Here is a 26,392-nt window from a genome sequence, read left to right on the forward strand (position 1 = left end):
TTTAATAGAATCTGCGGCTGAGCAAAATTCTAGACAGCTTTAATCGAATTATCAGATGATTAGGATAAGGGATATAAAGGGGTGTCAAAATTCCTTAAATCGAAAGTGGAAACGCCTGCCTTCCCCTTTTTTTTACTCCCTAACAGTTTCACATCCCCAATATGCAACCATAGTTGCATTTTTTGTCAGATGCGGCTGCAAAGCAGCAATAAATTAGCAATATTGTCCACTTACAAAAAAGCATAGCTTTAAAAAGTGTTCGGTTGAAGAAGCGGTTGCCGAGCCTCAAATATTTCTTGATTTCATTGTGCACCAGGAGAAAATATAATATTCTGGCTGTCACAGACTTACTACAATAAAACCAACTTTATTTTACAACTTTTTATATTCTTAAATACTGCAAAATATATAGTGGAAAATTTGGATTCAACTACTTAATCATGATTGAAAAAGAATAAATAAAATTTTTAAGCAAACGAATGAAAGATTGTTTAAATGAAAAATGGGTACCAGTGTAATTTACAGTTTACTTTCCTTCTAACTCTTGAGAATATAGGATATATTCTAGTTATCATATTGACTGTTTTTTCTTCTAAATTGGCTAAAAATTAAATTTTATATTATTTTTGAAGGTCCATCTTATACTCTGTAATATAAATATTGTCCTAATTCTTTCACTATAATCTTTATAATGGAAAACCTTAAAAATGACAAAATTTTCTTACTCTAAGGCAAAATGGATTTTGTGACAGGGGAATTGCTATTGTCAATTAAGGTTGCTTGTATTGTCCTCAGATATTGGTCAATATGTTTCTCTATGGTCAGGGCCCCATGGGACGGGATGGGGTAAAGTCATAATAGGAGATTAGGAGGGGGTATCGTTTTATTAGCTCGGTGGGAGAAACTTTTTATCAGGGTAAGAGAAAATCTCTCAAAATATCCACATATTTTACATCCATTTAAAGCAAATGCAAGATTACCTGATAAAGGTAGTATTATTCTAGGGTTGGTTTTGTTTCTAAATAATCTTGAATATTATTTAAATGTGTTGTTACTCTTAGCTTTTATGGAAGTTGTTATTCTTTTTTGGATTTCAAACTATTTTTTCCCTGTTTTCATTTTGTATAAATAAAAGAAATGTAGGAAGGGAGGTTACGTTAGGCTGTTTATTACACTAGTCCCCAAAGTTTTATATTAATGCTTTCTTTTTCATTCGTTGCCTTGCCAACTTTGGAATCGTTGTTTGAATTATGATTGGTTGGTTTATTTAGTTAAGTATCCAAATTTTTCAACCACTAATTTAAATCTACAGAAGGGTTAATTTTGTCCATAATCATTGGGGATGTTCATCAATTTATCGGTCATTGTCTTATCCCTTTAGATCCCTGGGACAAATGTAACAATCACATTAATGAATGATTATATTGTTTTCCAATAGTTTATAAGATATTGGTCCTATTAAGTTGAAAGCATTCACAGAAAAAAGGAATAGGTTTAGTTCATGTGGGTGTATAAGGGTAAAATGTTAGAAATCTTAGAAATGTGAAAATATATTTAGAATTCAAAATTACATTTAAATGATTCAAATTAAATTAAACGTTGACTTTACAATGTCGACTTTTATAGCAAAAAGGATATATGTAGCTGATATCGACATTATGTTATCGACAAAGTGAGTTAAAGATTAGTTATTTCTCGCATCGTATTATAAACTGCTTTCCGCGGATATAGAATGTACAATTATAAGATTAAAACTAGTTTCTTTAGCCCCGAAGTGCCGAAGGCACCGGCTCAAAAAAAACTGGTTTTAATCTTATGATTGTACATTTTTATATTCTTAGAAAGCAGCTGGATATAATTCGGTGCTAGACATAGTTTTTTCTTATGGATGAGAACCGGTCCTTATCCACCGGATTCGAATGAATACGAGAAAAAACATTCAGTGCTCATTAAACAGCTATATACATAAAAATATGTATAGAGGAAAAAATCACATAAACTGATAGATCAACAGACCAAGGGTATAGGGAATCTTCATCAAAATAACATTTCCTTAATCTCTGTAGAAAATAACCTATTTTTCATCTTAATCATATCCTTCATGCTAACCATTTAAGAATGATGGACACACAGAAAATGCAGGATCTCGCGGTCATACGAAATAGAGAAGGGGGGGGCGACTCAATTTCCATAGCACACATTTCACGTTGTATGACATTTGTCCAATTTAAAATTCAGGGAAGGATCCTACAACGACACTCCCCTCCTCCTTTAAAATTCAGTCCCATACTCAACTCAATGTAAAATTTTGTGTCAAATTACTTTTTTATGAATACAAAGCTTATAGGTAGACTTGTTCGCTTTGAAAAATTTTGCCTCATTGTTAATGGGGTTGAAAACAAATAGGATGATTCTCACATGCCCAATTCAACGAAAATAGCTATTATTTACGAAACAGATATCTGCTTTTAAAAATGAAAATAAAAGGCATTTATCTTATGGAAGGAAAATGTTGCATTTAATACATTTAACATTATATTATGTTCAGAGATTTTTAAAGAAAACACAAAATAAATTAATGTACACCTCCAATGATGATATACAACATAACCACTTAACTAATGTAAATTAGAGTTATGGGTTGACAGTTTAATCAATTAAGATTTAGTATAAATTAGCAAACAAATGAGTGAGCATATTTTAAAACTTTTTACATATTAATTTCAAATCAATTGTCCCTTCCCTCCCAGTTATATTTAACTGCAATACAAATGTAAATTTGTCCTATCATTTATTTTACAAAATTTCCAACATATGTTTTATATCAGATGCATTAAACTAATAACGTAAAGGATTTAAGCAGTAACTAAAGCATTAAAAAATCTGTGGAATACTACATATAAACTTGCAATATTTAAATTCTTTAACACACAATTTAAGTTATTTTGTAAGGTTTCTAAGTAACACTTCAATTTAATGTTTTATTTTTTAACATTTTTAAAGTCTTTACAATTGTGTTTGTTAAAAATAAGAGGATTTGGGTTTTGATATTTAAGTAGGTAAATGACAACTTAAGCCATTTTGAATAATAAGCTTGTGACAAAACATCTTATTACTTTATATAATGGGACTATCAAATAAGGACTCCGTTTTATCGGGTTAAGTAAGAGGGGGCATAGAATAGCATAAAAACATCACGAGGCTTAAATCAAAAAATAAAATAAACCAAAACTTTTATCAAAATTTTAAGCTTTAAACAAAAAAAAACTTACTACATACTTTATGTTGTAGGAAGAATATAGATAAATCAGACTGACGTCCTATATAAATTTTCTTTTTATCTTGAATGTAAATAAATGTATGTTTACCTATATTTAGAAAAGTTTGCGTTTCTGTTGCCTGTTCCAATTCCAAGTGGGCCGTTCAGGTATACCTTCTCTGGTGACAGGCTGTCTACATCTATACCATTCACCTACAGATATATAGACAGATAAATACATAGATAGATAGATATATAGACAAGTAAAACAAAATAGGGGTTAGGGGTTAAATAACTGTATGTCCACGGGTTGGGGGCCCTGGACCGGCATTCAATTGGGTCTTTGAATATCAGTCAATTGCGTCCTGAAAAGGTCCCCACCATTAGAACTAGGTAGTTTTCTGGGTTATACATCTATATTTATACATTTAATAGATAGATTTATAGATAAAAAGATAGGTAGATACAAAGAGTTAATGGAAAAGATAGGTAAATAAGCAGGTAGATGGATAGATAGTAAAATAGATAGATGAAAAAATAGAAAGAAAAATAGATGGATAGATAGATGGCAATGTACAAAAAAAAAACAGATAAAAAGATAAATCACATATCTAATATATATAAAAAAAATAGTTAAAAATCAAACAAATATATTTCTATTTCATACATGACTGAACCGGAATTGGTTAGAACCACAAGAATGGATTCCTCTACATTTCGTCTGTATTGCTGAATATACAGGGAACAAGTATATTTATGGATGTAGAATATAAGTGGATATTATGACAGGAGAAAAATTGTCGTCAAATCGATTGAGTTCTCCATTTTAGGCTTCGAAAATGTCCACGTTTGGTATTATTTAAACCTAAGGGTAAGGATGGTTTTAGGCTCATCCCTAGATCCCTGTAAATATGGGAAAATAGTTTTACAAAAGTTAAACCAATACCAGATATTAGGAGGTTAGACGAATGTATACTTAATATTTAAATTTATCCATATCCATAGAAACATAGGCGCATGCACAGAATTTTAACTGGGGATGTTTTAAAAATGTTAAAGGAAAAACATTTAATACAAATTGAAGGGTTCGAACCCTTCCCCCCTCCCCCCAACCTTAAATGTTGAAAAATCATGTATTGTATCGAAATGTTTTGCGTATAAAAAAAAAATCATGAAATAAATATCAGTTTATATAAGTCGTGTATTTAGGCCCAAGGGACCAACTAAACTGGAGTTATTTTTTTACTATCCGCGGAATGCTGTCTAAAATAGGATGCAATAAATTAACTTTATATTCATTCAACTTTTATCAGTTTTGATATAATATGTGCATAATCACTTCCGCACATATACATAACATAATCAAATCAATAGAACTGCGCGCATTTAATCTTTAATATTAAACACCACAATTTGTTTTATCTGCTATTGTTTCTTTTTAGTGTGATTCTTAAACAGTACGCGGATGGTATAGTAAGCGTAAGTGAAGGTACACTCTGATATGACATGATAGGTATATTAGACGGGTCGTCTTCCTACCTAGTTCCATAGTTTGTTTTAAATATTTCTAACACAGTAGATTTTAATGCTTCCATTTAAGGGTGACAATGAATTTTATAGACCTGTTAAAGTCAAGCTGACACAATTCCCCTCTTTTATGAAAATAAGATCATATAAGCTCTAACTAAACAAGGATGGCAACATCCATAAAAGCGAAGCTGATAAACGAACATTAACACGAGAGGTAATTGGACTGTTAATTACACAAGTACCACAAGTTTTAAATTTTTTATTTATTCGTAGGATTGAAAACTTTTGGTACTTTTACTAAATTTTGATTGGTTAGTTCTTTAAAAGCTGCTAAATGTTTCAACTAATAATTTTAATCTACAGAAGCGGTAATTTTGTTAATTCGTTATGTTTGACTTATCCCTCAAGATCCCTGATAAAGTTACCCTTCCTGCATAATAAAATTATTGATAAAAAATATCACTGTGTTTGCTCAAAAATATACATCTTAATATACCTTTTATTAATAATGCCTAACAAAAAGCTACCCATTTCAACTTTACCAAATAACTTAACTTAACTTACCTTATCTAAAGTCTTATTTTAATTTTATTTAATGTATTATAAATTAGGGGAAGGGGCGATGGAGGAGCGATGGAGGGGCGATGAAGGGGCAATGGAGGGTCGATGGAGGAGCGATGTAGGGGCCATCAAGTTGCAATGTGCCCATTTCAACTATACCCAATAACTTAACTTAACTTACCTTATCTAAAGTTTATTTTAATTTTATTTAATGTAATATAAATTTGAAGAAGGAGCGATGGAGGGGCGATGGAGTGGCGATGTAGGGGTCATCAAAGTGCAATGTAATATAAATTTGGAGAAGGAGCAATTGAGGGGCAATAAACGAACATTAACACTTGTAGACTTGTAAACTCATAAAATACTGGATAATGTTTAAGGACATACTTACATTTTAGGACTTGATTAAAGAGATGCTTCGCTTAGAAAATTGTTCTTTGTTGTTCTAGGAATCAGTATTTTAAAAAGCAGATCAATCGGATAATAATAGCATATAATTAATCGTTGTTGGAAAATTTAAAAGATCAACATGTTCAAAATGGACGTAAGGACATTCTGGTAACGATTATAGAGTTGCTACGCTTTTTAAATCATACATAACTACTATAGGAAATGCAAATTTTGAAATCGGAAGGACAATAAATGCCTAAATTAATGAACAACGCTCAGACGGACGGACCTACCCTAATTATAGAAAATCTTTGCTTTTTAAAAAGTGTAATAGTTATGCATCGCATCGTATCGTATACAGCTTTCCATGGATAGTAAAATGAAATATTATAAGATCAATTCCATTTTTTTCGCCTTGGTTCGACCCATCGATTGATTTCGTTTATGATTTTTATTATATCATTCGTGAAAATTTGTCTATATTACGATGCGGTACATTATTTCTTAGTTTGTCTCAGAACCGGTCCTAATCTAACAGTTATTAATCGGTTTCGAACCCATACTTGAAAATCATAGACGGTAAATGTTTACCTACGGAATATGATATAGCTGGGTCCTATGATGAAAAAAAAGTTCTAAAAACTATGAAATGGTTTATCATAAGATTCAGCAAAAACAATAGGTATAAAGTATAAATCTTTCTTTAATATTTATATTTTCTTATTTTACAGACTTAATGATTATCTGAAAACAATAGGAGGTATAACCATTAGCAAAATCATTTCTATATATACCAATAGGCGTGCACATGTTTTAGTTGAAAGGGAGGGGAGTTTAATGGAAGAAACTGATAGTACCATCATCCTTTCTCTAATTGTAGCAGTTTGGAGAAGAGAGGTAGAGACGCCTTTTTCCTGTACCAGAGGGTGAGGGGTTAGCAAAATTATGGTGGCTGATTTTTTATTGACTTCCCCCTCCAAGAGAAAATTCAATTAAATAGCGGCTCCGCTCCTCACGACCAAAAGCTTTACATTCGAAGGGGGAAGAAAGGAGAAAGAAAATAGACTAAAATTGGGAATTTAGAAGCTTAGTTGTTAACGAGATATTAATGGACGAACAAGAATAACTTTGCTCTTTTATTTTACTCTTTGGATTGCGTTTGAGAGCAGCTACTACATAACTAACTAAATCCATTCTAGGTGTTTTTTGTCTGTAGCGTATGATTTCGATAACAACTGAAATGATTGATTGCTCCATTCTAGGAAAGGTTCCTAGATGGTTGTAGGCTATTTTATGTCCTTCGAACACAAAGCCCTTGAACGCTAGGGGCACGGTCGCTCGCTACTACTTAAAATGAAAAAACAATTGCTGCTAATGATCCATGATTTTAAAAAAGTTCTTTGCATTTCTATAATAATTTTAGCTGTTTTAAAAACTAAGTGTCTGCTTTTTTTGTGTGAAGATTTAGACTGGTTTAAGAAGCTATTATTTCCTTCAGATATTATAAATAGATTTAGACTTGGTCTAAAAAGATATTTGAAGAAAAATAGTACTTTTATGTAGAGGTTTAAAGTTTTAAAATTAACGACCTAACTTTTTATGGCTCATATAGAATTAAAATAAAATATGAATAATATAGAAACAAGAATGACAATATCTATAGCTATACAATCGTAATGGACAAACGGACAAACGGACAAAGTAGCCTATAGAACAGAATATAGAATAGAATATTTTTAAGGTTGTAAAAGGTTGATTTTCTAAAGGCTGATGCGCAGCTGCCGAGCACTGATTTGTAATGATAGAGTGCAAAGTACCAGAAACTTATTATTAGGTGCTTTCCTTCAAATTGCCCTTCGAGCACATATCCCCCCTCCTACTATTTTTTGAAAGAAATCGAAAATAAAAAAGGGGTTGGGTATTATTTCCTATGCCAAATTAATTTCAGATATAAGAGGTGGGTTGCTCTTTGCTCGACTTAGCACTTTGAAGGAAACCAATTATTATTCTTACACACACAAAACATACTGTTGAAAATTGTATATTGTGAAAATACACAAAGTTGAGATTACTGACAAATAAACATTAGGAACAAAAGACCAGGATTCTGACAAACAAGTGAAAATTGATGACGGGTAATAAAAATCTGAAAATAGAAATGACGCAAATGACGCAAATTCTGACGCAAGTTCTGAACGCAATTCTCACGTTTATCTAAAGGGTAAACATTCAAAAACCCCGCTTCAATTACCCAGCAATAGAATTCATAATTAAAATTTGGGAATTCCCATCAATTTCAAGGCAAATTATTAAGGTTTACATTTAAACTCACAAAGGATTTAAAGGGGGGGGGGATTATATGAAAAACAGGGGTGTATATTCTACATGATTGACCCTGCCAAAGGAGGGGGGGGGGGAGAGAAAAAATATGAAGTATTGGGGAAAGTTGTAAAATTAAAAGAAATGAAATTTTTTTTCTTGTAAATCTTGTGCAGAATATACACCCTGGTTTAAAATTAATTAACAAAAGGTGTTAATGGGGCGGGGGTGGGTTTTAGAACAAAACAATGGGGCACAGAGGTTGTTATAGAGATGACGGGTAATAAAAATCTGAAATAGAAATGACACAAATGACGCAAATTCTGACGCAAATTCTGACGTTTATCTAAAAATGCAACATATAATAATAGCTATTAAAACAATTTTCAAGCAACTTTTATCTTATTAGGATAACAATTAAATAAGAAAAATATTTTTACCATATGAAATTCGTGATCAAACACCTAATTGAAAAAAAATGCAAGACAAAGCTTTTATTTTAAGAAATACTAGGGGCAACGGACGCCCCCAAGAAGCCTCTAGGTGTTCTTAAGGTGGGAGGGGGATAAGTCAACCGCCCTTCTACTTTTTAATTTGAGTTTTAATAAGAAATATTCAGAAAAAAAATTTGGGGGTGTGATTTTAAATTGGGAGGGTGGAGATACGCTCTCCCAAAATAGTTAAAAACCTTCCCTGTACCTAAAAAAAAGCTTAATTGCAAAGGAAAACCAAACAGATGTCATTTTTTAACAAATTTATAAAAAAAAACATTGGCGCACTTGTATAAACACCTTATCGCTAACAAGTTTTGGAATAGATAATCCAGAACCATCCAGTTCAAAGGGAATGGAGAAAGAGAGGGGGTGAATCTATCCGAAAAAAGTTATGATCGAGATCTTCCTTCATCGTTATAGATATTGAATGAATTAGAATTGAGGAGGGAGGGGGGTGGGGGATGTTGTTGTTAAAGAGGTAAAAGAGCTAAATAATCTTGGGAGGGTTGTTGACAAAGGAGTGCCAAACTAACCCACGCGGTAGGGTCGTGATTTAAATATATATAGTACACATATATCTAAACTTAATTTAGGGGGTTACATATTATTACAACGTAGTTATAAGACTTGGGAAGCAATAAAATGAGACGTTGGGTATCCCTCTTACTGAACCGATTTTTGATTAGTCAACGGATCTAAATTTGTCTCGGCCAGGATATAATTAAAAGCCTAAATTGGCCAAGGAATAGCCGAAAACGATATTTTTAAACTTAAAAAATTAAAAATAAAGAGCTAAATGAGCGATTGTGTCTTTCTCTTTTTATCGACAGACTCACTTGGATATATTATTTTCATAATGAATTATACGTATTTCCCATTTTAACGTCAGCTTATGTATAAATTTGGTGAGCTATATTATTGAGTAGCGTTGTTAAGTTAGGATGGAAGAATTTTGTAATGAAAGCGAAAGTGGGGTAGAGGATAAGGGATGGGGTAGAACGGGTTATCAAAAAACCAAAATTTCTTGCCAGTGGAACAAATTCAACCCTTGGGAGAGGATAGATATAGATCTGTTTATTACAATAGTTAAGTTGAGTGTTCACACATTTCAGCCACTAATTGTAATCGACAGAAGGGTAATGTGTGATACAAAGGAAATTATGGAGTAACTCCACTCTTTACTTGCATTTTTAAAAACTTCATAACTATCTTTTTTGATTTATCCTTACTACAAAATAAATTAATTTAATTTAATCAAGTTTTATGATTTTGTAAAACAATGGTAGATGAATATTTGCTAACCTATTAATTTGCTGACCTGTATGCAATCCTTATCATTTTACGGTGAACTGAAATTAGTTTCCGAATGTGAACACATTTTCCTAGGTGTTTCCCAATCCTATCTCAATATTTGCTACTAGCTAAAAAACCTTTAAACTTCAAAAAAAAAAAATCAAAATTTGAAAAATTAAAACTTTGAATGTATAATGTATAAATCGTTAATACATTCAAATTTTGATTTTTTTTGAAGTTTGAAGGTTTTTTAGCTAGTAGCAAAAATTGAGATAGGATTGGGAAACACCTAGGAAAATGTGTTCACATTCGGAAACTAATTTCAGTTCATCCATTTTACTACTAATTACTTGATATTTAGTGTGAATTCATTACAGCCAAGAAAAAATTTAACAGGCATCATAGTTAAGACTTAGAGTTAATTGATTATGCCTATACCAATTATATTTTCCACAGAATTTGAATAAGAAATAAAATATTAAAGGTTATAACATTACTTATTGCTTTTAGTTTTTCAGTCCTTAACATCTATTTGGGACCCTAAAAGATTGTTAATTCAAATATTAAAAGAATTTCTTTTCTAAACAGTATTATTGCATATTTTAAGATTGTTAAGGCCCTTTTTTCACACTATTCTATCTATGATCATTTCCTATTAAAAAAAAAAATTGTAATTTATGAACACCATGCATGCTATATAACACCTTGTTGCTAAATTGTTGAAAGCGATGACGGGTAATAAAAATCTGAAATAGAAATGACCCAAATGACGCAAATTCTGACGTTTATCTAAAAATGCAACATATAATAATAGCTATTAAAACAATTTTCAAGCATAACTTTTATCTTATTAGGATAACAATTAAATAAGAAAAATATTTTTACCATATGAAATTCGTGATCAAACACCTAATTGAAAAAAAATGCAAGACATAGCTTTTATTTTAAGAAAGACTATAGGCAAGGGACGTCCCCAAGAAGCCTCTAGGTGTTCTTAAGGTGGGAGGGGGATAAGTCAACCGCCCTTCTACTTTTTAATTTGAATATAATAAGAAAGATTCAGAAAAAAATTTGGGGGTGTGATTTTAAATTGGGAGGGTGGAGATACACTCTCCCAAAATAGTTAAAAACCTTCCCTGTACCTAAAAAAAAGCTTAATTGCAAAGGAAAATCAAACAGATGTCATTTTTTAACAATTTTATAAAAAAAAACATTGGCGCACTTGTATAAACACCTTATCGCTAACAAGTTTTGGAATAGATAATCCAGAACCATCCAGTTCAAAGGGAATGGAGAAAGAGAGGGGGTTAATCTATCCGAAAATAGTTATGATCAAGATCTTCCTTCATCGTTGATAGCATGGTCAGGGGGAGGGAAACATTGTGAAGGTGGTAGGAAAGTATTGGAAGGGATTTTATTATTTCCTGTTTCTTTTTGATGAAGGGTGAATGGCTTGGAAAGGGGAGGGACACATTTATAAAAGTGGAGGGTTGGGGTGGGGGGTTGGGTGGGAGGACAGCTAAATAAATCTTATGATAAAGTAAAATGACAATTTTAATATATTTTTTTAAAATTCAACAAATTGAAATAATTTAATAAAAAAATTTTAAACTCAAATAATTTTGTTCCAATATATTTGATTATTTTGGCACAAACACAACACATTTATGTTAATTTCATCTATAATGCTTATGAGCGCTATAAAGGGTGTTCACCTTAATTTATGACCTTGAAACCTTTAAAATGAGGCGGGAAATTTAAAATCCCCTATTAATGGCCCTTTGAACTCCGGGGTATCTGATAGCTCACTCTATCTAAAAATGCAACATATAATAATAGCTATTAAAACAATTTTCGAGCATAACTTTTATCTTATTAGGATAACAATTAAATAAGAAAAATATTTTTACCATATGAAATTCGTGATCAAACACCTAATTGAAAAAAAATGCAAGACATAGCTTTTATTTTAAGAAAGACTAGGGGCAACGGACGCCCCCAAGAAGCCTCTAGGTGTTCTTAAGGTGGAAGGGGGATAAGTCAACCGCCCTTCTACTTTTTAATTTGAGTTTTAATAAGAAATATTCAGAAAAAAATTTGGGGGTGTGATTTTAAATTGGGAGGGTCAAGATAAGCTCTCCCAAATTAGTTAAAAACCTTCCCTGTACCTAAAAAAAAAGCTTAATAGTAAAGGAAAATAAAACAGACGTCATTTTTTAACAATTTTATAAAAAAAAACATTGGCTCACTTGTATAAACACCTTATCGCTAACAAGTTTTGGAATAGATAATCCAGAACCATCCAGTTCAAAGGGATGACGGGTAAATAAATTCTGAAATATAAATGACGCAAGTGAGTACAAAATATATACGCATATTTTGGTCAATTTTGGTGTTTTTTTTAAAATGCAAAATATAATAATAACTATTAAAACAATTTTTAAGTATAACTTTTATCTTATTAGGATAACAATTAAAAAAGAAAAATATTTTTACTATATGCAATTCGTGTTCAAACACCTAATTGAAAAAATAATGCAAGATATAGCTTTTATTTTAAGATAGACTAGGGGCAACGCCCCCTAGAAGCCTTTAGGTATTATTAAAGTGGGAGGGGGATAAGTCAACCGCCTTTCTACTTTTTAATTTGAGTTTTAATAAAAAATATTATAAAAAAATTTAGGTAGGGGATTTGAAATTGGCGCATTTTTTATAAACACCAGTTAATGCACAAAAATAAGGGGGGGGGGGAACAAAACAAGTTTTAAAAAATCCGAGAACTCGAACTATTGTCATCCCCACATTTCTTTAGTTACAGAACAAAACAAGTTTAACTAAAATATCCAAATTTTTAGTAATTTAAAATGGAATTATTGTGCTGAATCACAGCCACTGATAAACATAAAGATGAAGCAAGTTATACAGTAGAAGCTCCTTAAAGTCCTTAAACTGTTCTATAGTAGATTTGTAACAGCCAGAGGAATCTTTAAAGAAAAAATAAGGTGTATATCTTAAATAGGAGTCGTGTAAATTACACATTCCCTATAGTAATCCCAGAAATTATCTGTAAGCTGCGCTAATCTTTCATAATTTAACTTCTTTCTTGATAGTAAAAGGATTAATTGCAATTACTAATTTTACTTCTTATTAAATGTAATTTAATCACCTTCAATTGACAAAGCTACTTAATTCTTAAGTTTGTTCGTTCATTCATATATTGGAAACTTTATGTAACTAAAACATATAAGTCAAACATCTTTTACACGAAGTACCTTGTTGCCCAAGAGGTTTGAAATAATTTAAAATGATGTTGGTGGTTTAGTTTTTCTTTGTTTGTGTATTACTTTAGGTCCTGTTAGGTTAGGTTATATTAGATGATGGTTAGACCCGCAGGGTTAGGGGCCCTGCTTTTGTTAGGCATTGTAGAAAAAACTACTCTGCCTCCTTATTTCCCTATTTTAAAAAAATGGGGGGAAGATTATTAGTGCTTAACAGCACGGATCTAAAGGGATAAGACAATGGCCAATACATTGTGCTACATCCCCAAAGATGATACTCAAAATTACCTCTTCTGCAGATTTAAATTAGTGGTTGAAACGTTTGAACGCTCAACTTAATTAACCAACGAATCAAATGTTGTTAAGCCAGCGAATAAAACGTTGGGGACTAGTGTAAAAAATAGCCCATTGTCCCCTCTCTCTCTCTCTCTCTCTCTGGCTCAACAGACATACTACAAGAACAAATTAACAATTTAAAAAAAAAAAAAATTTCAACAAAAAATAAAAGTATGTGGGGCTGAGGCTCGGATCTAAGCAAAGTTACAGAAAGACGCACTGACACACGACTAGACATCCTATTACTTGATAATTATTACTCACCTGGGCCAGTATGGGGGTGAGTTCTATGTTGTAATCACTTCCATCATCTTAACAATATCAAATATTTACATTTTTAAAAGCGAAGCTTTTCTATAATTAGGGTCGGTCAGTCCGTCCGTAACGAATACCTTTTTTCGTTTTTCCTATAGATTTCAAACTTTGCATGGTGATTCTAATAGTAGTAAGGTACTTTTTAGAAACGCAGCAACTCTATAATCGTTACCAGAAAGTCCGTACGTCTATTTAAAACATGCTGATTTTTTACTATTACGACAACTTTTTTGGATTTTAAAATTATCCGATTCATCTGATTTTTGGAATATTAATTTCTATTACAACAAGGTACAATGTTATAAGCGAAGCATCTCTATAAACAAGTCCTAAAAATATGACCTTAAACAGTATCACGTATTTAAGCAGTTTTCATACAGACATACATCCTAATAATTATACAGATATAAGGGGAAGGGGAAATACACCTATTAATTTTTAAAGGGGGGGGGGGTTACTTCATTTTAGTATAATGAAATGTAAAAATCACCTGATTTGTAAAAACAATTTTCTAAGGGGGGGGGGGGGGTTAACACCCATAGACGTGCTTAAAGGATAGATAGATAAAAGTTTACCTAGTATTCTGTACTAGAATAAGATAGATAGATAAAATCTTACCTAGTATTATGTACCAGAATTATATAGACAGATAAAATCTTACCTAGTATTCTGTACCAGAATTAGATAGATAGATAAAATTTTACCTAGTATTCTGTACCAGAATTAGATAGATAAATAAAATCTTACCTAGTATTCTGTACCAGAATTAGATAGATAGATAAAATCTTACCTAGTATTCTGTACCAGAATTAGATAGTTAGATAAAATCTTACCTAGTATTCTGTACCAGAATAAGATAGATAGATAAAATCTTACCTAGTATTCTGTACCAGAATAAGATAGATAGATAAAATCTTACCTAGTATTCTGTACCAGAATTAGATAGTTAGATAAAATCTTACCTAGTATTCTGTACCAGAATAAGATAGATAGATAAAATCTTACCTAATATTCTATCAGCAGAATAATAGTTAGATAAAATCTTACCTAGTATTCTGAACCAGAATAAGATAGATAGATAAAATCTTACCTAGTATTCTGTACCAGAATTAGATAGATAGATAAAATCTTACCTAAAATTCTATCAGCAGAATGACTACGATGCTGAATTTCTTTTTGCCTCTTCAGCGCTTTTCTACCATTCCTGAGAAAAAAAATTAATAGATTTGGGTATAGTCCTTTCCACGACATCCCTCCATAAGGAGCGATTCTTAGTATTTTTAAAATGGCTTTTTATAGGTTATTTTAGGTTAGGTTAGGTTATATTGTGTTAGGTGATTGCCCCACAGGGTTAGGTAATTGGCCCCGCAGGGTTAGAGCCCCCCGCAGGGGCTAGAAATAGGAGAAAAGCTACTGTGAAAAATACGAAGAATCGCTCCTTATGGAGGGATGTCGTGGAAAGGACTATACCCATAGATTTTAATAGGGTTCTGCCTCCGCATTGTTTAGCGGATTATTTTACTCCAATTTGTAGATTTTAAATTAGTAAAATAAAAAAGTAAAATTTTGTTTATCAACATAAAGTCGTTCCCAAAGTTTTTGATCTAGCGAATGGGAGATATTACTTATAAAACTTTGGGTACTGTTAAAATCAAAGTTCAATAATCCCTCCGTTACTGATTATAAATTTCTGAAAGTGTCGCGTCTGCAATGTCCTGGAGTTTAATAGGAAAAGATTTTAACATTTGTTTCCATTTCTAAAAGAAAAGGATTATAATTTAATTTATTCCGAAGCTAAATTAATTCATTTAATTCTGGATTTAGATATTATACACAGATTTTTCATTTCTTTGGACACAGGAAAAATAACAGTAAATTACTGGTGGCTTATATTCAGGGAGGTAGGGGAGTAATGTAAACTACTGGTAACAAAATATATATATAAAAAAAAGCTTTTTATTTGTTTTTTAAACAACTTTGATTAAGGCATATCTTAATTAAACTTAACAAGGATGACAACATCCATAAAAGCGAAGCTCTGAAACGTTATGACAAACGAACATTAACACTTGTATAGTGTTAGAACTGAATAATCAGAATATAAATGTATAATAGTCGAACAAAACAAAATTGTAAGTAAATCTGATGAAAGACTGCTTAAATACAGGATATTGTTTAAGGACATACTTACATTTATAGGACTTGATTATAGAGATGATTCGCTTAAAACAATGTTCTTTGTTGTATATAAAATACAGAGAAGTTTTGACCAAAATAAAGATTGTTTATTGCTGTGGTGCAACAATCAATTTATTTAGAACAAGAACAATTTTGTTCATATTCTATAAGAATAAATTGTTATTCAAGAGAGGTAGGAAGACACAACCCAATCTTTCCCGATTTTGTATAATTTTTGAGGAACACGATTCCAGTGACGTCATATTTTTCTTTCCCGAAAAAGGGAAGGGGGGAAGAAAAAAAGAGATGGGAGAAAAGGGGGTTCTCCCCATCTCTTTTGAAGAGATTTTCTTCCCCCCTTCCCTTTTTCGGGAAAGAAAAATATGACGTCACTGGAATCGTGTTCCTCAAAAATTATACAAAATCGGGAAAGATTGGGTTGTGTCGGTAGGAACATTGACTCTTCAGTTATACTAATACCCAAAGTAATATCAACACATTCTCTCGTTTAGGTACTTGACAAAAACTTTAATGGAATGTTCAAACCTTGAGTGTTTAATCTTTTAACTGAAGTATTGATATTTTTTATTTAAAGTAATTTGGACATACACAATTAGTCTATCATCCATTTTCTTATCCAATAAGAAAGATACGGACAGGTTATTCACACTGCAGAAAGAAAATATTGTATTGGACGTATTACAAATTTGTAAACCATGCCCCAATAATAGAGTAACCACGTACACGCTAATAGAGAGAAAATCGATAGATTTTCTTATAAAAGCAACACATAAATATTATAGTATATAGTATTTGGAAAAATAGCGTTAAAATTAATCTACATTACCTCCGATCAATTATTAAACTGTATGCTTATAACAAGTGCAATAGTAATGAATCAGAAGTTAAATATAAAATACTAAGGTGACTTGGACATGTGCTCAGAATGGAAAAAAATAAATTTTTTTTAAAAGTGCTTAAGATAGTTGTTATATGTATACAAGTACGACAAAAAAGGACCTGAAAATTAGGTTTGGCATGTGGAGAAGCTGAAGCAAATGCCAAGATTAGGACTTTATTAGGAAAAGGGTGGCCATTTTTCTAGACTACAGAGAAAAGCTCTCCAGAACTGAAAGTGAACCTCCGACCCGCAAAAATAACACGCTTCTACAGACAGAATTTCATACTTTAGAATCAAGGCAAGATTGATTTATCAATGGAAAAATAATTTAGTTCCTTAGGCTGTAATATGATAATAATGAAAATTGGACAAAAATATAAATTGCTACTCAAGTAAACCATACTTTACTATTTGTTGGCTTAAGACTTTGGGTACTTGATGGTTAGCTGAAACTAACAGTGTCCAAACTTTTCTACCAATAAATACAAGCGGCAGAAGAAGTAAATTTGTTGAATAATTATAGTCAAATAATAAAGATGTCCTATTTCTTAACATCTATCCTTTGTGGGAATAATACTAAGATTCACTGTAAAAACACTGTTTCAACCGTCTACTAGAATTGTACTTGGTTTTATGTAGAAATAAAGAAAATTAAGCATTTTTGATTTTTACGTAGACATTACAAACAAACTATTTTCTATTGTTTAGAAAATATTGTTTTGTTTGTCTTATATTGATTCACTCATAAAATTCAGGGAGGGAGAGGACATTGGGCTGTTTATTACACCATTCCCTGAAGTTTTATAATAACTTATTCTATTCGTTGGCTCAACAACTTTGGGTAATTTTATTGAATTTTTGATTGTTTGGTTCATTAAGTTGAGTATCCAAACTTTTCAACCGCTAAATAAAATTTACATAAAGGGTAATTTTGTGTATCATCATTGAATGTACATCAATTTATCGGCCACTGTCTTATTTTTCCTGCATAAATTATAGATATTATGGTAAGGATTAAATAAAATTATTAACAATTTATAGCCTAAAAAACTAATTGTACAGTAAGATCTCGGAAAGCACTCAACCTACCAGCCCACCTGGGTTATAAGTTAGAACCTGATTTGATACTATAGTGATTTAATTGTTGTTTCATACATAGAGACAAATTGTAAATAATCCTGCCTAAACTCCTGATTTATAAACAGTTAAAAGGATAACCTTTCTGTTGGTAGACAGAATACTAATGCCACTTTTTTATATATTAGACATATATATTTAAAAATCAGTTTTTTTTGTCTTTTAGACAAATTTCCTTTAAAATATGAAAATAGTTTCACAATTGATTGAAATCCTTGAGATCTTAAGGATGAAAACATTGGGCAATTAATTTTCATCCCCATTGATGTTAAATAAAGTTTACCCTTCTGTATGTTAAATTTATTGGTTAAAATTTTAGACAATTTTACTTTAGAACCAACCAATCTAAATTTAAGTACATAAAGTTTTTGAGACAACGAATCGATTAACATGGTATCCATGGTAACATGGTAGTTTATTTACCGTCCAATGTCTCCTCCTTCCTTGTATCGATTTAACTCAATCTTTATTATAAAGGTTATCATAACTTTTAAAACTGCAGATGATGGACAATAACAAAGCTCCCCTAAAAAGAATAGAATATTTAAAATTACCTTTTTGCTGGCGGAGGAATACAAATAATTTCTGTGGAGGCATTTGATATATCCTCGTTACTACACGCTCCATCCACACCTTAATAGATAGATAGATAGATGGATAGATAGATAGCTCACATAGAATGAATAACAAAAGATTGTTTGTAAAACATCATGTTGCAAATATAATAATATAGATACTATAGATTGATTAAAATTGGGAAGAAATAATTCCATTTTTTAACTCTATTAAGGTTTAAACGCACCTAGCAAAACCCTTGTGAACGATACTGGTTACTGTTAGAAGATTAAAATATGAATAAAAGATTTTCAAATCTATAATGCATCTAGAACACCTGATGTACCTATAAATATTCCTAATATATCTTTTTCCTAAAGAAAACTTAATATATGTTTTCCACAACTTAGTGTACAAGTTTATTCAATTAACATTTTTTTGATGATTTAATTTGACCTATATAGTATATACATCATTTTGGTATTTTACTAATGATTTCTAGAATAGAAATGTGCATTTTTTGTGGTTTAAAATGTAATTTATAATAATAATTTATGGTTAACTTATATTAAATAAATTTCAGATTAGATATAATTTAATTGAAAATAAACATTAATTAAGTTTATTGAATTAGGATAATATTCAGCAAACATAACCAACATTTTTTTATTATTGTAACTTTCCAGTATTTTACATTCTCTTTTTACATTACATGTAAATGCCTACTTGCGTCCATATAACAACCAAACCAAAAATATCTGGTTTTAAACCTAACAAAACTTAAAACAGCTTATGGTAGTAGAAATAAAGGAATAAGGTATAACCAACGAGCAAAATAAATCTAAAATAATATCTGGGTTCAGATGTAAAGGTCGTCAATTCTACTACACATATAGGTTTATGATTCTTTCAAATTAATTTTGTCGTTGGTATAAGCTGGCAGAAATAGAATTAAGTCCTAACAATATATTGTAAAAGATGTTTTTTCTCTTGTTCTAATTCTTTACAAGACAATTTTCTAATTATTATTCATCCTTACTTTTATCTTTTTTTGGCTGATAAAGATATTGAAATATAAGTCTTAATTTTAATAGCAATGTTATGTCAAATGATACTATTTTTTTTTAACTAATAAGACATATTATAAATAAATACATGTATCTTGAATAATTTTGTATTGATTAAATCTATCTATTATTAGGTCAAATCATGAAATTGGTATTTTTGTGTGTTAAAGAAATTTGTTAATATTTAATTTTTTCATTGCACTAAATAAATTTTTGTATTAAATTAAAACAGTATATTGAAAATATTTTTTTTATTTAATAAAATCAATTTTGAACATAGGTTCAAAGTAAATTAGTTTCATATTGTAGGATTGGACGGCTTTATGTCTTTATTGCTGAATATCTATGCTGTTAACATTAAAATTAAAAACAAAAAAATCTTCCAAATTAAATAGAAAAACCTTTGAATTATTGGTCAATTTATTTTCAAAGATTTTTTTTCATAGTAAAAATTAAATTTTCACAAACATATTTTTAAAAAATGAGTTGTTTAAGCATAAAAATGTTACCTCAGGGAAAAAAATGACTACCTCAGGGAAATAAATGAATATTTACATCCACTATTTAAGGGGTCTCTTAAAATCCCTGAATGTAAGAAACAAATGAAGAGAGCTTAATCATAATGTTGATTTAATCCGCATGTGTGTGTAAGTGTACCAAGGATATAGCAACTGAACAAAAAAGTATTTTGATTCCAATCATTTATCCAATAGTTGAAGACAATAATCATTTTTTTTATATTATAAGGTCCTAGGACAAACGCAGGAGTCCCAAACGTCGGAGATGAAACTAACCTAACCTATCTTAAACTATCTTATAGGTTTTTAATGTCTAACCCCTGCGGGGGGGGGGATAATTTGTATATTCATATCTTAACCTAACCTAACCTGTACAGAAATACTTAATTGAAATAATATTTTAACACTCCTGTGTTTGTCCACTCCGACGTTTGGGACTACTGAGTATGTCCGGGATCCTATTATACATATTATACAGAGTAGCATGGTTTTCGTCTCAAGTTTAAGATCTCAATAACTACTTACCGGTTGGATTTTCTATTTTAGGTAAATTTTATATAGGTCCTAAAATGTTTTTTGCTATTTTATTTTCAGATTTAAATCTCGTGATTGTTTTTGGCTGTTTTCTAGCTTTTCCCTGCTTCTTCGAAAATAGAGCCCCTGGATACTAGGGGTGTATCCGCTGGTCTATTATACAAAGTATAACGATTTATCATTTAAAATCTTCCAAACTGAAAGACATTTATTTTTAGTTTTGCTTTCCAGAAAATAAATAATGCTTTTAAAAATGCATAACTTAATAAAAATAACCGTTTTTGTTATTGAAAAGTTTATGGAAAATATAAGTTTTTAGATACCATATCCTTGTCTTTGTTATGCATACTGGAAAAATAATAAGACAAGATAGCTTAATTGCAAGTATCCAATAACATCTTATTGTCCATCCCCCCCCCCCCTTTTATTTTTATATATCCATTTTTCAAGTTTATTGCACTTTTATTTGAAATTGAATTACACCGATAGCTATATGTGATTTTACATTTTTTGATGCAATTTCACACATGAATAAAATTTGATGTATTCCAGAGCATTGCCGATAAACTACTTAATTTAAGAAACAAAAAACATATTTTCTATAGAAACTCCATGTCCTCTAGAGAACTTTAGTGTTTTTTTATGCATATTTAGCCGTCTATCCTAAATAGTTACTGTGAAAATCCCTTTTAACATAGTTGACAGAATGATGAACGGATTTTTGGAATTATATAGTAGATAAATGAACAATGATAAAATCATATCATTCCTGTTAATATTTGTATTACCCCTATGTATGACTAGCGTCATTGCCCCCTAGAGGCTACTAGGGGCTCTTATGTGGAGAAGGTTGCTTTTCACAACCTGATATTTAGAAACCTTCCCAGGACCTATGAGAAACTACACTACACCTAACAGAACCATATCGGTTTCGTGGTTAGCAAGATCCTTCGGTACAGACACACACACAGAAACACAGAGATCCTGCCACTTTATTATCCTTATACTAAAATAACAAGATGTCTGTTTGTCTGTGTGTTTGTGTGTTTGTACCGAAGGATCTCTCATCGCTCCCAAATTTTTTTTTTTTACTTTTTCTTTTCAAATCTAAAATAATAAATTGGCTTATCAAATTCGACTCTCCCCTCCTCAAGGCCTCTAGGGGCGTAGCTGCTAGTATGGTCAAAAGTAGGAACCGTATCCTATTATATAAAGTAGTAAGCGTTTTTTGTCTGTCCCGAAGGATCTTGCTAACCGCTAAACCGATATTGTTCTCCTTTACAGTGAAAATTTGGAGAGCGATGGAGGGGCGATGTAGGGGCCATCAAAGTACAATGTAATATAAATTTGGAGAAGGAGCGATGGAGGAGCGATGAAGGGGCGATGTAGGAGCGATGTAGGGGCCATCAAGGGACTAAGATATATATAATAGTGAAGGGGCCATGAAGAGGCGATATTTAATTAAATAGCTCCTTGGGATAAGAGGACATATCATCTCATCTTTAGAAGAGATGAGGCGATAAGAGGCGATCAATTAAAATAATCGCTCCTTATGGAGGGATGTCGTGAAAAGGACTATACCCAAGCTTCTTATAGGTCATGGAAAGGTTTTAAATTATTTTTGGGGAGGGTGTAAACACCTCCTCCCCCCCAAAAAAATATATTTTTTTACTCTTGAAACTCAAATTTAAAATGGGATAGGTTCGACTTTTCCCCATCCCACCTTAAGTGCACCTAGAGGCTTCTAGGGGCGTAGCCGCTAGTACCAAATAAACCATATTGGAAAGTGTATAATTTTGTACTGGTTATTGTAACATATTGATGGCTAGACTCGTTACTTGCCAAACAGTCTGCTCAAATTTGTATAACTACATTCTTTTTCTTTACTACTAGTGCAGCTACTATATAAATATGTTTTAAAATATTGGTCTTTGTATTCCGTCGCGTCTGTTTGTAACTGAGTCGGATATAGCTCATATATTGCTTTATATATTGGAAAGCCACTTACAAATGTAATAACATACCAGAACAAAATCTTTAATCAATTAGACTGTAAATTAGTATTTTTTTGTCCGATTGTTATTCGATTTAGGTAAGGTTTAAAATAATCTTGGATTGGTTTTAAGCTATTTTCTGATATCCCACGCCAACCTCCCTAGTGATAAGACGAAGCGAAACTAGTTTCTAGTATAATCACAAATTTATAATTTGCTTTCAAAATATACAATTTGTAGGCAAGTAGAAACTATGATTTAAATCAAATAAGTTTTTATTAATTATAATATTTTTGTGGTGAGAAAAACCAGATATGTAAAATTGAATTACATTTTTTATATTTTCATATTTTTTTATTTGGTCACTTTTCCTCAATGTTTATTCTTCCCAAAATTTTTAATTTTTTTGTAATTCAACTTTTTATTTTACCAGCTAGGGCTATGCTCTTAGCATTACTGCACTGCAAGATGTACATGTCCATACAGTCAACCTGTGGCGTCTACAGAGTTATGCCAAAATAAAGAGCGATTACTGTGCTTAACTAGGTACTTTGAGGAAAACTGCCATTTAATCTGAGTCACCAAAGAAATAATTCCCGATGAACAGATATTCAAAATAAATTATTGAGTAGATTCGTTATTTAAAAAATACCAGGGCTCGGCAGCCACGCGTCAGTTGCCTGAAAGCATTAGGAAAATCAACCGTTTTCAATTTTAAAAACCATCTTGACGTCTAAACCTTACCAAAATATGACTATCCCTCTTTTTTGAAAACATCCAAACGGGTTAGAATTTGAGGCTTTGTCGTGGCTGACGCGCAGCTGACGAGCACTGAAAAATACTTACATATCCCAGGGGTGAGACCATCTAACATCATCATTGCTATTTATCTCCAAATAAAATTTAATATTAAAATAACATCACAATTATTGTCCGTACCAATATTCTTTTTATTTTTTTAATCCCTACATCAATTTCATAGATTTTTGTTGATTCTCAATGAAAACTCGAACATTTTTCACCACAAAGCATTAATCTGAAAAATAAATATTATTGGGCATTTAAAATATAAATAAACTAGTTGCTTTTCCCCCCTCTAGGGAAAGGTGGGGGATGTCAGACATAAAAACCTTTATCAAATAAAAATAACATGTTTAATTAAACTGTGTTGATCACTCTATGGTACTTTATATTATAGGATATAACTAGAAAGAAACCATAAATAATGTCTTTTCGATTTAAACTACATCCAAGCATAATTTATTTGTGTTTAATATCTTACAAATGTCATCAATCAGCTTAAGTGTCTTCTTAAAAGTAAACAAAAATTGGTAGTTGAATCAAGCTTTTTAGATCTTCTATTGTGTTTGGTAAAATAATTTTTAAAATAAATTACAAATTTGAATCTGAATATAGCCAAACTTTGGGGGATTAGTTGAACACAAATAAATGTTTTATGTGGACAGAAACATGAATTGTCACTTAAACAAAAGATAAATGATGATAGTAGATACATTTACAATACTGTACCAGGGATCTAAATGTACATCCCTAATGATGATACACAAAATACCCTTTATGTAAAAACAACCAATTTCCATAAAAGTACCCAAAGTTGTTGATCCAACAAATATTAAAACGTTATTATAAAGCTTTGGGGACTAAGGTAATAAACAGCACATTGGCCCCCTCTCTCTCTCTCTTGTACAATTTCTCTGTATCCATTTGCCTTTCCCATCTAAAATGAACCACTACAGTCACTACAGTCGAACTGCAGTTCATCCGTTTATAGTACATCAAGAGACTAGGGAAGAAGCCAATTTTAGGGTAATTTGGTAACTAATGTAAATTTAAAAAAATACTTACATGGGTTACTTTAAGTTGGAGTGGGGGGGGGGAAGAAGTTGACCCTCCCATTTTAAATTTTAGACAGATCAACATCCTATTACTTTTAGATAAAGGATAAGTAAGTAAAGAAAATCTTGCTATAATTTATAAATATTTAAAGGTGTTATTTATTGCCTCGATTTCTCTCTTTTTCTGTTAAATATATATTGTAATTTATATTATATTTATATACTGAGTCAAATTTATTATATGTATATTTTTGTATTTTATACCTTTGCGGGCTATCTATATGTCGAGGCATTTTTTTATGTTTGTTATAATATACACTACCTATCCTTTTTTATTAATGGTAGATTTTATCATTTTAAACACAAGAGACTGAAATATCTTTTTTTCATAAATTTATTGACAATTACTTCAAATATTTTGCTACTTAGGTAATTTAATTCGTTTTTAGAAAGAAAAAATAAAAATAATTCTTTTTGAGGATCTTCGCTGTAACTGAGAACCAAACAGGTAATCCAATTTCATTAGTACAAACAGACTTACAAACATCCTGTTAATTTTATTTTATATAAGGATTATAATCTGTATTGAGCTTTTCCTCAAAACTATCCGACCAAATAATTTGCAAATCAGATTATTTTTTTCATCAACTTTGGTATCCGAGATGTTTTTACAAGAAGACAATAGACGGTACATTATACTATACTAGTTTCCAAAGTCAAAAAACACGATCTCTCATTCGCTAGCTTATACACATATAGTACAAACAACAGATCTAAAGTATAGATGTATATACAGATAACTACCTCTCCCCTTCTTCAATGACCTTTTTCGTCTGCGGGAAATTGTTTTCTGTTATTTGGCTGTGTTAATATTTCCGTTGATTTTCATAGACCCAATTGATAGTCGGCACAAGGTCATTGCGATAGGGAAATACAGTTATTTAACCATTTCTTCCTCTAGTGTTTTACTCTAATGTACAAACTGCCTGACAAACTGCACGTAAACAAAATTTTTGAATAATAATTTTAATCTACAGAGGGTATAATTTTGTTGGCATTATTGGGGGTGACATATTTTTATCCTTTATTGTCATTTCCCCTTTGGATCCCTATTTTCTATTCTATCTAAAAGGGGGGTTAAGGCTAGAAGAGCAGCCGCTAGAAGGTAAAATTTAAAATAAAATCCTAATTCATATGGACGTAATAATTCGGTCTATTGGACATCAAATCTATGCCTATATAAAACATATTGGTAGTTCTCAGTCAAAAGTATCTCCATAATGTTAAAAGTAAATTTTAATATATTTTCTCGTATTCATTCGAATCCGGTGGATAGGAACCGGTTCTCATCCATACGAAAAAACTATGTCTAGCATCGTATTATATCCAGTTTTCTACGAATATAGAAATGTACAATCATAAGATTAAAACTAGTTTTTTTAGCCCCGTGGTGCCGAAGGCATTGTACATTCTATATCCGCGGAAAGCCGTTTATAATACGATACGAGAAATAACTATTAAAAACTGTGTGATCCAACAAATTTGCAGAGTCGAATTTGAATTGTTTGTTAGTTTTGCCTCAAGACTACTTTATATCATTGATATTTCTTGAAAAAATTGAGTATGTTAATTTAAATGAGATACCATATTGGATATATTATTACTTGGATCTTACCAGGGGCGTCCAAGCTTTTTATTTTGGGGGGGGTAAAAATTTTTTAGGGGGGGGGGTAATTCGTGTTTGGTGGGGGTAAAATGGCGCGCGAAGCGCACCGCAAATTTTTTTTACCCCCCCCAAAAATTTTTACCCCGGGGTTAAAATTTGCTTGGGGGGGGGGGGGGTAATTACCCCCCCTGAAATCTGTTGGCAGGGGTAA

The 26,392-nt window shown here is 31.3% G+C and overlaps 1 protein-coding gene across 3 annotated transcripts in view; it reads right to left on the reverse strand.

The window, feature by feature from the left end:
* LOC145329803 (uncharacterized) overlaps positions 1 to 23,691 on the reverse strand; it is an 81,236-nt gene extending 57,545 nt beyond the window's left edge. For all 3 annotated transcript variants that reach the window (XM_080174203.1, XM_080174204.1, XM_080174205.1), the window contains exons 1-5: positions 23,506 to 23,691; positions 18,546 to 18,624; positions 14,909 to 14,979; positions 13,725 to 13,771; positions 3,369 to 3,472 (exon numbers count right to left, since the gene is read on the reverse strand). In XM_080174203.1, coding sequence (XP_080030329.1) covers positions 3,369 to 3,472; positions 13,725 to 13,771; positions 14,909 to 14,979; positions 18,546 to 18,624; positions 23,506 to 23,539 — 335 coding nt within the window. In that variant the 5' untranslated portion in view covers positions 23,540 to 23,691. The remainder of the gene's footprint in view (positions 1 to 3,368; positions 3,473 to 13,724; positions 13,772 to 14,908; positions 14,980 to 18,545; positions 18,625 to 23,505) is intronic.
* Between the last annotated feature and the right edge of the window lie 2,701 nt (positions 23,692 to 26,392).

Source organism: Acartia tonsa, chromosome 10 (assembly GCF_053477335.1).
Source record: "Acartia tonsa isolate MP-2025a chromosome 10, ASM5347733v1, whole genome shotgun sequence".
In the NCBI taxonomy this organism is placed as follows: domain Eukaryota; kingdom Metazoa; phylum Arthropoda; class Copepoda; order Calanoida; family Acartiidae; genus Acartia; species Acartia tonsa.